The sequence below is a fragment of the Sapajus apella genome, unplaced genomic scaffold (genome assembly GCF_009761245.1).
Source record: "Sapajus apella isolate SASKATOON/1434 unplaced genomic scaffold, GSC_monkey_1.0 scaffold24, whole genome shotgun sequence".
NCBI classification, from domain to species: Eukaryota; Metazoa; Chordata; class Mammalia; order Primates; family Cebidae; genus Sapajus; species Sapajus apella.
The window spans coordinates 10,286,628-10,302,009 of NW_022436964.1; the positions used below are offsets into that span (position 1 = coordinate 10,286,628).

Sequence of the window (15,382 nt, forward strand, 5' to 3'; positions counted from 1 at the left end):
GCTGTGTTGAATTTGGTAAAACATCGTGCATCTGAGTACTTGAAAACTCATTCCTATTTTATTTTCCAACAGGAAAAGTCTGTAGTCCTTCATAAATCAAGGAAGAAGTCAAAAGAACAAAATGTATCAGATGACCCTGAGTCTACTGACTTTATTTACCCTTACAATGACCTGCTGGTTTGGGCCGTGCTGATGAAAAGGCAGAAGATGGCCATGTTCTTCTGGCAGCATGGAGAGGAGGCCACGGTGAAAGCAGTGATTGCGTGTATTCTCTACCGGGCAATGGCCCATGAGGCTAAGGAGAGTCACATGGTGGATGATGCCTCAGAAGAGTTGAAGAATTACTCAAAGTAAGTGTTCTCTCTTCACTTCATACTAAACATCGACACTTTTTAGAATGGTTAGACATTTTTATCTCTCTCATCTTTAAACTTGTGGGACAAATGGACTTATTGCCATGCATTTTATGGGCTCTCCTATTGAAAGGGTCCTCAAGTATTCTACGGAGCTTTGTGAAGTAAAGGAAAGAAAGAGAGGTGGCCTTCAAGTCAGGGGAATTGGGTTCTAGTCCAGCTGTTGACTAATTAGACAAGTCAGTTGACAAGATTTCGGGGCTTTAGTTTCCTGACTATGAAACTTTCAATTAATAATTTTGAAAGCTCCCCCTAACTCTCATCCTCTTTGATGTTACATTAAATTAAGACATTGTTTTCATTAAGTATCTCTCAGGTGGGAAAACAAATAAATGCATTGTATTAAAGAACCAGAGAGTAATGGTGGAAAACAGAAAAGTTAAAAATCCTTTTGGTTTTAAAGTTACTAAAGTGTTATAGTAGTGAAGAAAGAATGGAAGCTAGAATCAATGGAAACTAATTTATAATTTTGATTTAAAAATTCCCAGCTGGGAGCAGTGGCTCACACCTGTAATCTCAGCACTTTGGGGCACCAAGGTGGGAGGATTGATTGAGGCCAGGGGTTCAAGACCAGCCTGGGCAACATAGAAAGACCCTGTCTCTACCAAAAAACCAAATTCCAAAGAATGACAATGTTTACCTTTCAGAGAAAACATTCTCCTGGAAAATCACATGAGGGTTTCTCCAGGTCTAGGTCTGTAGCTTTCTTAACTCATGTAGATGTTTTATAAAATCTTAAAAAAAGAAAAATGGCTCCACAGCTTTCCTTACTTGCTGATTGGGTTCTGAACAGTCTTTTTTGTCCAAAACAAACAACTTTATTTGGTCTTTTCAGGAAGTCCCAAACCAAGCTATGTATAAGCCTGTATTTAAGTCCCAAACCAAGTTATGTCCAACAGTGTAGAGGGGCTATTCCCCATGAATAGCTCGGGTGTGAATTAAATTCTGTATGCTACAATGTAAACCTCCTAGTCCTGTTCCTTCAGGAAAGGGAGAAAAATCCCTTTCCTGAGCAGTATTTCCTTTCAAATAGTTTCTGGAAACTGAGATTATTAAGTTACTGGCTTTTTTTTTTTTTTTAAAGAGAGCCTTATGGATTGATGTTTTCTGAGCCTCACATCCAATCCCTTACAGTCAGTGTTTCTTCTTTTTTTTTTTTTAATTTTTTTGTTTTGTTTTGTTTTTTCATCTCAGGTCACACAATATACAATCAGTGTTTCTAAATGTTCTAAAATGTTTCCAGTAATGCGAATGCAGCTCTCTCACCTGCCTTTGTTTTCTTCATTTGCCACCGTCATGGCAGGCAGTTTGGCCAGCTGGCTCTGGACCTGCTGGAGACAGCATTCAAGCAGAATGAGCGCATGGCCATGACACTGCTGACCTACGAACTCAGGAACTGGAGCCATTCGACCTGCCTGAAACTGGCCGTGTCAGGAGGATTACGACCCTTTGTTTCACATACTTGTACCCAAAAGCTACTGACGGACATGTGGATGGGGCGCCTAAAAATGAGGAAAAACTCTTGGTTTAAGGTAAGTTTACTTTACTTCCCTTATGGAATTTAATTTAGTTTGGTATAAAATTCTGTACTCGAGTTACATTTTGTTCCAGAAGTGTGTCTTCAGGAAAATTAGTTAATATCTTTGAGAGCTTGTTTGGAGGTTCAGCAGGGGAGCGCAGCTTCTTGTATACCCTTGACCAAAGATCGTGCTCTTCTATTGGGGATAGTCGTCTTCTTCCACCTAGCAGCTTCGGGAGGGATTCACATAGAGCAACCGGGCGAGGGAGGAAAAGGACACCCACCTGGCCAGCCAGATCAGCAGACTCAACCCTGGCAATCAACAGGGTGACAAATGTCATAGCCAGATTGTCCTTACATCCCAGTTCATATCTTTGATTCACACAGATGATCTGGGGTCTTCCCAGAGGAATCTGTAAAAATGACTTTTGTCTCCCATGGCCACAGTATCCTTTTGAAAATGGGTATAATTGTACCTGCCCTCTCCACCACAAAGGTAAGGGGTGGGTAGAAGAAGTTAGAAGCATAGACAAACATAGGGAAGATTTCATTATTATTAGTTGCTATTGCCTGTAATAATTACAACAAAAATAAATGAGACTTTTTAGTGAAATTTTTTCTCAGTGTAAGAATACTAGGCCGGGCGTAGTGGCTCAAGCCTGTAATCCCAGCACTTTGGGAGGCCGAGGCGGGTGGATCACGAGGTCAAGAGATCGAGACCATCCTGGTCAACATGGTGAAACCCCGTCTCTACTAAAAATACAAAAAATTAGCTGGGCATGGTGGCACGTGCCTGTAATCCCAGCGACTCAGGAGGCTGAGGCAGGAGAATTGCCTGAACCCAGGAGGCGGAGGTTGCGGTGAGCCGAGATCGCGCCATTGCACTCCAGCCTGGGTAACATGAGTGAAATTCCGTCTCAAAAAAAAAAAAAAAAAAAAAGAATACTAATAGATAATAAACTAAATAAAATTAATAACTTCTGTTGTTCTACTCACCGTGTGTGTGTGTGTGTGTGTGTGTGTGTGTGTGTGTGTGTGTGTGGTTTCTTTCTTTCTTTTTTTTTGAGGGAATAAGTGACTATTTCTTTTTTTTTTGTTTGTTTATCAAGTTGATATCAGGGCATTTAGTAAATCTTCTAAACTCTTTACCTCGAAAGGCCATACAAATTGACCTTAAAAATCTTTTTTGAAAAGTCTGCTAGTAATTCATGAACAGTAGCAATATAATGAAAATATTGTAGATGTCTGGATCTATACCTCCCTTGGGTTTTACAAATAGAGAAAAGATACGTGTGGGATGGGAGATGGATCTAACAGAAGGTGATGGCATGCTTTTAGATTCTTGATTTTATAATATTGACAAATTTTAATGTGTTTTATGTGGTAATATCTGCTTAATAGCTTTAAAAAAATTATTAAAGCAGTGTGCTCATTGAAAAATAATACTTGTCACTGCCCTGTCCTGTTACTCTTAGAGGTAAATAATAACAATGTAGTATACATATTTTTAAACTTTTAAATGCATATGTATAACATATAATTAGATAAGATTTTTAATTTTATTTTTTACAAAAATGGGGTTATTCTATGTTCTTCTATACAATTGGTTCTTCTTATCCATGGGTTCCACATCTGCAGATTGAATCAATCTCAGATTAAAAAAAATATTTGGAAAAACATCCCCAAATAAATAATAATACAACAATAAAAGTTATACAAATAAAAAACCAATACAGTAGAACAACTATTTATATAGTATTTACATTGTATTAGGTATTATAAGTCATCTAGAGATGGTTTAAAGTATAAGGTAGGATGTGTGTAGGTTATATGCAAATACAACACCATTTCATATCAGGAACTTGAGCAGCCTCAGATTTTGGTATTCTTGGGGTCGGGGTTTGGGGGTGTCCTGACACCAATCCCCCCTTGTATATCAAGGAATAATGGTAATTTGATTTGTTTCACTTAGCAATATAGTGTGGCTGTCTTTTCATTGTATTCAACATTGCCTTTGTCTTTTTAATGGTTGCACAGTATTCCACTATTAGGTTATTCCAGACCAGCTGTCCCTCTCTACATAGACATTTAAGTTGACACCAGTGTTTCCTTTTACAAATAGTCCTGCAATAAACATTCTTATCCACAAATGCTTGTACTCATTAATATTTCTGAGGGAGACATTAGAACTGAAGTGGCTGAGTCAAAAAGTTATTTATAGAATAGGGATGAAAATTGAACTGGGATGGCCTGGCAGTTTATATACACTTAAATTATTAATTTTGTTATTTGTCTGCTATGTGCTTTTGTAGTCCCTACTACTTTGTTTTGCTTTTTTTCTCTTTTACAGATCATTATAAGCATTATTTTACCCCCCACCATTTTGACCTTGGAATTTAAAAGCAAAGCTGAGATGTCACATGTTCCCCAGTCCCAGGACTTCCAATTTATGTGGTATTACAGTGACCAGAATGCCAGCAGTTCCAAAGAAAGTCCTTCTGTGGTTAGTGCAAAATCATAATGAACTGAATTTTCATTGTATTGACTGCACACAAACATACACATATCCTTAAAGTTTACTTACGTAGCCATCTGTTAAACAAAAGTTATGTTGCCTCTATTTCAGGCCAGTGATGACAGATGATGTTGGGGTTATACATTATTTTAAAATGCATCTGACTAATCAATCAAGCATTTAGTTCTCTTGCATAATTTTAATCCTATTATGGGATGGTCAGGTATACTATGTACAGTAGACCTAATTAACCCCCATATACAGTTAAGCAAAATATCCTATTTCTACTTCATAGCCAAAATCAAAGACTTTATTATATCTTGACAACTATGTAACTTTTCATTTTCCTTTGTAACTAGTAGAATAAATAAACTTCTACATCTCTAAAGCTACAGTGAGGAATTTCTCATATCTTTATTTAGAACCATGCAGGTTAAGAATTTGTGTTGATCTTCACTGTTCCACCCCACAGATCCTTTCATTTGTTATAGCCAGAGGCTGTGGATAGTTTTACTTGAGTCCTAGGTGTGCAGTCTTTCCCGGGTAACTTGTGCTACTTCTCTTGCGGCCCATCTCCTCTGCAAAATGTCTGGTATGCTGTGAATATGTTCTTTGCTTTTTATGCCTCAACTTGGATCATTGCTTATGAGGTTGTCTAAATGCCAAGTATAGTAAACATCTTCCCTGGCATTTAATACTTCAATGAAACATCTTTACCTAACATCTTGTCAGATGTGCTTTTGTATTTTTATTTGTTATAATATTTAAAAACATATTTGGTAAGTATTAATTGAAAACTAATCAATTACAATTAATTTTTTATGGCTAGTATCTGTTGTCACCAGCGGAGCATCCATTCTCGTTGGTCAATGCCTCTGCTAGATCAATTGTTAAATGTTTTGTTAACTATAACCCCTATTTGGGCATGTAAGTGTTTCTCTCCTCTTCCCTCCCTCCCTCCCCTATCCCTCCCTACCTCCTCCCTTCCCTTCCTCCCTCCCTCCTCTCCTCTCCTCCCGTCCCCTCCCCTCTCCCCTCCCCTCTCCTCCCCTCCCCTCCCCTTCCCCTCCTCCCCTCCCCTCCCTCCCCTTTTGTCCGTTCCCTTCTCAGTTCTGAGGGGACATTCTACCCCATAGAGTGTGTGAGAAGTTACCCCTTGCAAAGCTGGGCTTGTCAAGTTGTTACAGTTGTGATTTTTTGGGTTAGATGCTACAGTTGCTGAGTTGAAACAATTTTAAAACTTTTCTAAGGGAAGAGAAGAAAGGTAGTGTTGATCTGACTCCTTTAGAAATAGAGTGAAATGCTCATATGTGAAATATTTGGTTTGGCTTTTTGTTTTGTCTTGTTTTGTTTTTTGAGACAGAGTCCTGCTCCGTTGCCCAGGCTGAAGTGAAGTGAGGTGATCTCGGCTCACTGCAACCTCTGCCTCCTGGGTTTAAGTGATTCTCCAGCCTCAGCCTCCTGAGTAGCTGGGACTACAGGTGCCTGCCATGATGCCGGCTAAGTCTTGCATTTTTAGTAGAGACAGGGTTTTGCCGTGTTGGCCAGGCTGGTCTCTAACTCCTGACTTCAGGTGATCCTCCTGCTTTGGCCTTCCAAAGTGCTGAGATTACAGCGTGAGCCACTGTGCTCGGCTTTGTTTGGCTTTATGCTTACTAAGCTGTTCACATTAAGTTCATTGTTGAAATAAACAATGAAAAATGCTGTCTATCCTATCTACAAAGGAATAAGTAAATCTGTTGGCAATTTTCTACACATGGTAGCAAATAGTACTTTGCAAGTGGATATAACTCTTTTTTCGGCTCCCACAGGTTTCCTAAAAGGCTAAACTCACAAACATCGAATCCCTTGTAGGCCATTCCACTATGCAGTCATTCTTAAAGGGGACACTTTAGAGAAAGAATTGCAGCCCTGAATGGCAATTAAGTATGCTATTAACATTAAAAATATAGTAAGTTCTCACAGTTCCCTGAAAAATTAAATTTTGGCTGTGATATAGTAGTCCTGTTTATAGCAGTTGCCCACCTGCATGGTTTGTACATAGCCATATACCAATTTATGAATTCAGTGACTCTTTAGTGTCCACTTTATGTGTGCTAGAGCTTCTGTGACACTGCATTAATTAGGCAGATGTGGCCTCTTCCACTGTGGGGCTTATAATCAGACAGAATATCCACAATTTCTCCCCATTCTTCAATTAAAACAATGAACAATTGTATTGAAAATGTTTCAAGTCTGTTTATTATGAAGGGCTTATAATCATAGCAACAATCTTTCTTTTGCCTTTGAATTTAACTTAGGCAGTAATTATTAGTAAGCCGCTATGTTTTTAGAATTTTGCTAGGCAGGGTGAAAGGGGTAGAGGCAGCACTTTTGGTGGGATAGATAAGATTTCATAACACTAATTAAGTAAATGCAATTTATTAGTTGAGGAACATAATTTGCACTATATATTGTAGGAAACTGCAGGCAGATGATACATAGATGCTCTTTAGTGTCACTGTGTTGTGTTCTTATGGTAATAGTGGGTGACAGTGAATATAGAGGAGGCACTTCTGGTAATTGGAGAAGGAAAGCCATTATTCTTGAGCTGAAGCTGTATAGTATCAAATACTGCATTTGCTGACTGAGGTTTATAAATCTCCTTATTGAAATTTCTACAGGCAGAATAACTTTGCCATGTGAAACTTAGATCTTTTTAGCTGATAACCTTTTGAAAACATGACCTTTGATGACATGAACTTTCTTAGGACTAAATTATAGTAAGATGGCAGAATGGGTTAACCAACAGTAGAAGAAGACTCTTCTCATTAGAGGTCAGTAGATGAGGATTAGGGGTTGATGACAGTTTTATGATTGAGATGGTGTTTGAGCTTCACTTAGGGATGCGGAGAGGGAAAATAGCATGTCAGTGGGAAGGAGACTATAAGTAGGGCCATGTAGGTGGGAAATGGCAAGGCATATGTAAGGCATTGCAAGTGGTATGGTTTGGCTGGTATCTAGGTTATGGGGATTATGGACAAGCTGGGAGTATTTTCAGGAATGGCTGGAAAAGTAAATTGGGGCTAGATCAAGTAGACTCTTGTATATCCTATGAAGGAGTATGATTTTTATTCTGTAGGTTATGGAGAGCTGTTGAATGTGTATGCCAGAGTAGAGAGATAATCTGTTAGAGAAATTATTCTGCCTCCAGGACATAGGATGGTTTGTCAAGAAGACTGGCCAGAAGCAGGGGGAACATAGGCCAGGGTAGCCATCCAGATGAGAAGCAACAAGTCCTTTAACCAGGTCAGTAGCAATGGACGTGGAGAGGAAGAGACAGATAGGGTCTTTTAAACAAGGCCATCTTGAAGGGACACAAGGATAACTGGAGAGGGAGTGGGTTCAGAAGGGGAAAGATGCGCTCAGTCTGAGGTTGACAAATCACAATGAAATAGTGCTAAGAAAGTTGTATAACAAAATCTATTTTATCAGAGCATCAAGTAGGAAAGACAACTGTAATACAATGGAAAACAGATATGGATTATAGTAGACTTATTGTTGTCGTAATTTTAATTTGTGTACCTGCTGGTATTAGATTACAATTAGAGAGAAAAAGAGTATGGGGTGGCTGGGGGTGTGGGGGGTAAGAGGAGCTGTATATATGTATAATAAAAGTTACTCAAGCCAAGCGTTTTTGTCTTTACCTTCTTCTCAGTTAAAAAAAAAAAAGGTCTGAATCTGAATTTATATTCTCAGGTTGTCTTTGTCATAGCAATTTGTATCTTTTCAACTCAGGGACAGGCCCGATCAGCACTTTATAATCTGCTCCAAACTGTCAAAAGCAATTAAGAGCTAATGACACACTCCTAGAAAAATAATAAGAGAAGTTATTTAATAATAAAGTCATTACTTAAATTGCTTTCTGGGGTCTTTCTAATGTGATATTGATATCATTAACAGCTCATAAATGATGACTTTTCTAATTGGTTTTATGCCATTTTAATTCTAGGCTAGTTCACACCTGCTAGAAATTGGGCCAATTCCTACATTTCTAAGTCACAATCCCAACCCCACTTCCCTAAGTGAAATAAATGACTGAATAATTAATCAGGCACTGACGATAACCCATCTAGATGCCCAAGGCCTTAAATATCACATTTTTCTGCAGTTATATGGACAATTCAAGCAAAATTTGATTAATTCCTTGGCTTGAAAAATTCTGCTCATCTTGCAGATCTGACATTATAGAGATAAATTTTGTGGCTAGGTTGCAAAACTGGACTAGTTTGAGAGGCAGCAGAGAATGTTTCTTTTTTTTCTTTCAATATTACTTTAAAAAATTAAAAAGTACCTGTGTTTTTTATTAAAAAACTAAAACTGAATAGATATCCATACAGGAAAGTGAGATCACTTTTGCCTCCATTTCGCTACCCTTATATTGCTGCTTCTCAAAGGTACCCAGGCTATAAGTGCTTTTTTTCATTTCTTTTCCTTCCTCTTTTGAAAGCTCATTCTGCGTAGGTGTTTGGGTAGTCACATTCTGGCAACTCCTGCTCTGCCAGACATTTATTCATTGCTGTTTCTCTATTTGAGTTAATTCCTTTGGACTGATACATATCTTTTGGGAAGTTGATGAAAGATCTGATTCTTTCCCCAGAAAAATGCATGTACAACACAAATACTTGCACATAGTTGCAGGGTCTTCAAGGAACCCTAGAAGCTCAGGGAGCGCGTGACTGCAGGCAAACAGACCCTCTGCTATGAATCAGTGGGGAAGCTATTGAAGGTCAGAATCCTAAAACTAATGCAGTGCCTAAATTTCCTATGACAGGGAATGGTCAGCTTTCATCAATGCGTGCTCATTTTGTTCTTATGTGTTAAGGAAATAATTGTATTGTTTGTTACTGATTTCACTGGGTTTTTATGAGTATTCTTAGGTTCAAAAATTAAAAACACATAAAAATTAGCCAGGCGTGGTGGTGGGTGCTTGTAATCCCAGATACTCAGGAGGCTGAGGTATGAGAATCCCTTGAACCTGAAAGGGGGAGGTTGCAGTGAACCAAGACAGCGCCATTGCACTCCAGTCTGGGTGACAAGAGTGAGACTCCATCTCAAAAAAAAAAAGGGAGATTGGGAACAGGGACCAATTTTAAATTCTTCGAAGTACTCTTACTTTGGGTTTGATTACTAGAGAGTCAGCTTGCTTTTCAGAAATACCTCATGCTCTTTACCTGGCCAATAATTTATAAATACATGCAGTAGTTTTCTCTCCCTTCAAAGGTAACATTATAATTTGGCATGTGAGTGCCCAATTAATTTTTTTATTTTTTTTTATTTATTTTTTTTTTTGTGAGGCAGAGTCTCCTTCCATTGCCCAGGCTGGAGTGCAGTGACATGATCTCGGCTCACTGCTACCTCCGTCTCCCAGGTTCAAGTGATTCTCCTGTCTCAGCCTCCCAAGTAACTGGGATTACAGGCACCCACCACTACGCCCTGCTAATTTTTGTAGTTTTAGTAGAGACAGTGTTTCACCATGTTGGCCAGGCTGGTCTTGAACTCCTGACCTCAGGTGATTTGCCTGCGTTGGCCTCCCTAAGTGCTGGGATTACAGACGTGAAGCACTGCACCTGGCCAATTTCTAATATATTATTTATGATATTTTTTGGGCATTCATGCTTGTCACTATTTTGGTTAAGCTGCTGACAAGAAAATGATTATTTGTTTATTTTACAGAAAGAGTATGATTTGGAAAGAGGTCATGATGAGAAACTGGATGAAAATCAGCATTTTGATTTTGAAAGTGGGCCCCCAAACCTTCCATGGACCAGGAAAGTCTATGAGTTCTACAATGCTCCAATTGTCAAGTTTTGGTTTTACACGGTTGGTTTCATTACAACAACATATGTCGGATTAATGATGGTTGATAGCTAGTGATGATGTTGATAATTTGCCTGCTTTGCCACTTTTCAATAAAGATGTAGAAACCTAGTTTTAAAAAAGTGAGGGCATGACAAAGTAGGTAGCATGGAGGAAAAACGGGAGAGGTTAGGATGGAGCTCTCTTACTTTGGGAGTTCAAGAACAAGCATTTTCTTCTCTCTTTGAGTGCTAAGAATTAGCATTGTTATTTTGGGAAGATCTGGCTGGCTTTGCCCTATTCTTACCTTTGCTCCTGTCTCTAAAAACCCCTGAGCTAGAAATTTCCCTGGAAAGAAACACTGGAATATTTTTTTCTTAACAGCGTGACTGTGGTTAAAACTCTCTCGGCGTTCGTATCAGAGTTCCTCAAATATGTGGTTGCACATTCACAAAAGTGGTAAAATTTCATCATTTGAAGGGAGACTGAGCCTTCCCAGATTGGTGGGACAACAAAATTAATAGTGTAAGGTTTATTCTCTGTAAGGTTTATTGCCAAGTTTAAAATGAGGAAACTGAGGCCTGCATGAGAACAATTAGATGTCACTTTATTCAGCTCCCGGGAAAGGTTCTAAGGTCCAGGGAAAGGGTGCCAGAGGAGTCCCACCTGACTCCTTTCAGGCGTGCGGTTATATGGGGAGGGAAGGCGCTCTGATTGGCTGTGGAGAAACAGGATGTGGACGTGGCAAGCTGCTATAGGTAGGTAGGCGGGATTTCTGGTGAGCGAGCTGGACGGGGCAATGCGCTATTGGGCAGGTTTTGGCGGGGCTTCTTTTAAATTTTGGCGGGGTTTTCCAACGGATGGCTAGGTGGCTAGGTGCCAAGTGCAGAGTTTAGTGTCCAGTGCAGATCCTGGTGCTGAGTGCAGAGGGGATTTCCAACGGTGGGCTAGGTGCTGAGTGCAGAGGTGGGCGTGGTGAAGCTGGATGCTGAGTGGTAATGTAATTTTCAGGTGTGGAGAGGGATGGGCGTGTCCGAGCTCCTGGCAAGGCAACCAGCCTTACAAATAGCTTTGTTTGTTGAATTAAGCAATAGGTGGTTGGATTATTCTTAGAAAATCAGCAATTGAATCAGCTTTTCCTTTGTAGGAATGTGTTATATAGATTAAAAAAATGATGTAAATGTTTGTTTTTTTGCCTTCAGTAATATATGCTTATAAATATATAAAGAAAATGAAAAATTTTAGAAGCTGAACTGTGTGAACAAATACTAAATCTATTATGGATAATAGAGCAATAGAGAAAGCATGAACTGTGCTTTGGATGTGTTGAGTGCTTTTCACATTTGTTTCATCGAATTTTTCTTTTCTTTTTCTTTCTTCCTTTTTTTTTTTTTTTTTTTTGAGACAGAGTCTCACTCTGCTGCTCAGGCTGTAATGCAGTGGCGCAATCTCGGCTCAAGTGATTCTCCTGCCTCAGCCTCCCTAGTAGCTGGGACTACAGGCATGTACCACCACACCCAGCTAATTTTTGTATTTTTTTAGTAGAGGCTGGGTTTCACCACGTTGGCCACAATGGTCTCAATCTCTTGACCTCATGATCCACCTGCCTTGGCCTCCCAAAGTTCTGGGATTACAGGCATCAGCCACTGCGCCCGGCCTCTTTATTTCTTTTCTAATATATATATTTTTTCTGTGACATGCCCTCAGGAGATCCCGAGAACATGCGCCCCCATGGCATTTATTTTTCTAATGCTTATCTATACTTAAATAGCTCATGGCAACAGTTTGTATGTCTAAAACATTTGAAATATGACTATGAAAGGAAATTTATCTAAATGTGTTGTATTTCCAAATATTTACCTGGCTAGCCACACACTTATCTCCTATACTTACTGAATAATTACATAGCTGTGTATGATTTTTATCTGTTTCCAAAAATCACATCTGCTTTCAAACAATGAGGAATTACCATTTTTGTGAATGTGCAACAATGTCTACGAAAGACTCTGGGATGAGCACTGGGAGGGTTTTAACCATTCTCACACCATCGGGAAAAGCATATTTGGACATTTCTTCCCCTGGAAATTTCTAGCTCATGAGCTTTAAGGAACAGAAACAAAGCTAAGCAAGAGCACAGAACCAGTCAGATCTGCCCACCGTGGTGTTTTTAATAATTGGAAAGAAACAAAAAGAGTCAGAAGCAATATTGCCGATGTCCAGAGTGTTTAGTGTGTCATTTTTCCTAGATGTGAGTACTTTGGTTGCTTGTATCTTTGTGTAATGCCACTTTGGACTAATAAGTAAATGGACTTAACATAGCCTTTAGGAACCCAACCTGTTCTCAAGTAGAGGAACTGTGCTACTTTCTCAATCTGAATATCTACTTATTAAATATGTTTGTAGTCTTTTGCTTATAGATATTCCAGATTCATGTAGTCATACACTATACGTGTTAAAAAGAAAGTTATGGCTGAGGGTAACCTAAAGTTCAGGTCATTCAGTTGGATTTTACTAAGCGCTGACGGCTGTCTTTAAGGCATAGTATACTGTCCTGGTGCAGTGGCTCACGCCTGTAATCCCAGTACTTTGGGAGGTTGAGGCAGGTGTATCACCTGAAGTCAGGAGTTCGAGGCTAGCCTGACCAACATGGAGAAACCCCATCTCTACTAAAAAATACAAAATTAGCCAGGCTTGGTGGCACATGCCTGTAATCCCAGCTACTCGGGAGGCTGAGGCAGGAGAATCACTTGAACCCAGGAGGTGGAGCTTGCAGTGAGCCAAGATTGTGCCATTGCACTCCAGCCTGGGCAACAAGAGCAAAAACCCTGTCTAAAAAAAAAAAAAAAACAACAAAAAACAAAAAACAGTATATTAGGCAGCAGAGGGGGAAGTGAGAAGAAGACATTGCCAAACATCAATGCTGATCTCAAGCAGCTTGCAGTTGTATAGAGGAGACCATTTATGCATGTATATAAGGAATCAGTATAAGGGAATAACAAAATACAAATAATAGAAGATGTACAGATAAATGGGTGAAGGCCTGAATCTCAGAGTAAAAGTTAAGGACTCAATTGTTTAGCCATGCTGAAACCAATGACAAAAAAATTTAAATGCTTGATAGAACAAATTAAAGTATGTCCCTGAGAGCCATCAAAAATACTCAGACTTTGAGACATAGACCAAGAGAAGTATAGAATTGTTGAAATTTACCTTTACTTTCTTATGTGCTTCTCTTCTACACCTGCTTAAATCATAGGCACGATACCCATTATGACCACCCAAAAAAACCACCTATTATCAATAATACCATTCTTATATAGTCAGAAATGGTTTAAACCATTCTCTGTGTTATCTGTGCAGAACTAAAGTTAGAAGCAGACTTATCCATTTAGGTAGATAAAAGTATATGAGAAATAGGGATCAAAGTTAAAATATGATTTTTCTGACCCATGAACACACACACACGCACATTTTTCTTTCAACTGATTTTTATTTTTATTTTTCAAAATGGAGCCTTGCCCTGTCACCCAGGCTGGAGTGCAGTGGTGTGATCTTGGCTCACTGCAACCTCAGCCTTCTTGGTTCAAGAGATTCTCATGCCTCAGCCTCCTGAGTAGCTGGGATTACAGGCACATGCCACTATGCCCAGCTAATTTTTTGTATTTTTAGTAGAGATGGAGTTTCACTATGTTGGCCAGGCTGGTCTCAAACTCCTAACCTCGGATGATCTACCTGCCTCGGTTTCCCAAAGGGCTGGGATTGCAGGCATGAGCCACTGTGCCCGGCGGATACAAGGTTTTTAAATGTAGGTATTGATCAGTGAGCACTGTGTGTTGTCTCGAAGGCTATTTAGAGGACTGTAGTCTCATACATAGTTGATATAGTGTAAATTGGTAAAGTCTTCCTGATGGAAAATTTAGTAATATTTATCATAGTTAGTTTTCAATGTGCATGGACAGATATTCTGCTTCTGGTAATATATCTTAAGAAGATAAGAATATTTGATAAGATTACAAAGCTATTAATCATTAAGTATCTATGTGTGTGATTACTATGTCTCAATTCTTTCAAGACTATGGAAATCTAGACATACATATATATATGCACAGTAATTAGACATTTATTGAATGTCTACCACGTGTCAGGCAGAGTGCTCAGTGCTGAAGATATAAATATTGGCAGCCCCTAATTAAAAAGGCTCACAGTTGGACACAACTTTTCTTTTAAACAGAATATTTTAGTCAACATAAGATAAAACTCCCAGCAGTGGTGAATGCCACAGTTCCTTGTATTTGAAAATAAGCGTCTATTGCCACTGCGTATCTGGCATGCTTCACACGTTTTCTTTCTTTTTTTTTATTGAGATGGAGTCTCGATATGTCATTCAGGCTGGAGTGCAGTGGTACAATCTCGGCTCACTGCAACCTCTGCCTCCTGGGTTCAAGTGATTCTCCTGTCTCAGCCTCCCCAGTAGCTGGGATTACAGGCACCCACCACCACAACCAGCTAATTTTTGTATTTTTTAGTAGAGACAGGGTTTCATGTTTCCTTTCTATGTTTAAGATGCAGGGGAAGGCCCGTGACTTCTCCTGGGCTTGCTGTTAGTTTGACAGTGCCCCTGTTGGACATGCAGGGTTCTGGAAATTCCAATCAGGAGCCAGCAGGAACGATACAGTGTCTCCTTCCACCTGAGAAGGAGATCTGAGAACAGTGATTTCATTCCTGCCTCCAAATCCTGGACTAGAACACCATGAATTGTGCTTTCCTTGATACTAGGTCATTAATAACCCAAAGGTGGTTCTAGTTCTGTGTCTGTATTATTGTGTTGAAGTTCAAGCTTGTGTTTCTGCTCCGTCTGCGTCTGCTTGGCATCCTCCGTGCTTGCCCTCACTCATGTCTGGGGAATGTGTGTCCCCCTCACAGATGGCGTATTTGGCATTCCTCATGCTGTTCACTTACACCGTGTTGGTGGAGATGCAACCCCAGCCCAGCGTGCAGGAGTGGCTTGTCAGCATTTACATCTTCACCAATGCTATTGAAAGGGTCAGGGAGGTGAGTTGTGCCATCTAGCTTTGTCTTCTCCAGATGTCCTCAGCT

General features: G+C 39.6%; 1 protein-coding gene across 12 annotated transcripts in view; it reads left to right on the forward strand.

The window, feature by feature from the left end:
* The window catches only part of TRPM6 (transient receptor potential cation channel subfamily M member 6), a 167,325-nt gene that overhangs the window by 83,680 nt on the left and 68,263 nt on the right, over positions 1-15,382 (forward strand). For 10 of the 12 annotated variants that reach the window (XR_004272629.1, XR_004272630.1, XM_032290908.1 and 7 more), the window contains 5 exons: positions 73-350; positions 1,717-1,945; positions 4,283-4,435; positions 10,163-10,309; positions 15,209-15,337. Coding sequence is in view for 10 of the 12 variants with exons in the window: in XM_032290908.1 (XP_032146799.1) it covers positions 73-350; positions 1,717-1,945; positions 4,283-4,435; positions 10,163-10,309; positions 15,209-15,337 (936 nt within the window). In the remaining 2 variants the exon portion in view is untranslated. The remainder of the gene's footprint in view (positions 1-72; positions 351-1,716; positions 1,946-4,282; positions 4,436-10,162; positions 10,310-15,208; positions 15,338-15,382) is intronic. The other 2 variants (XM_032290904.1, XM_032290905.1) reach the window with 2 other exon arrangements.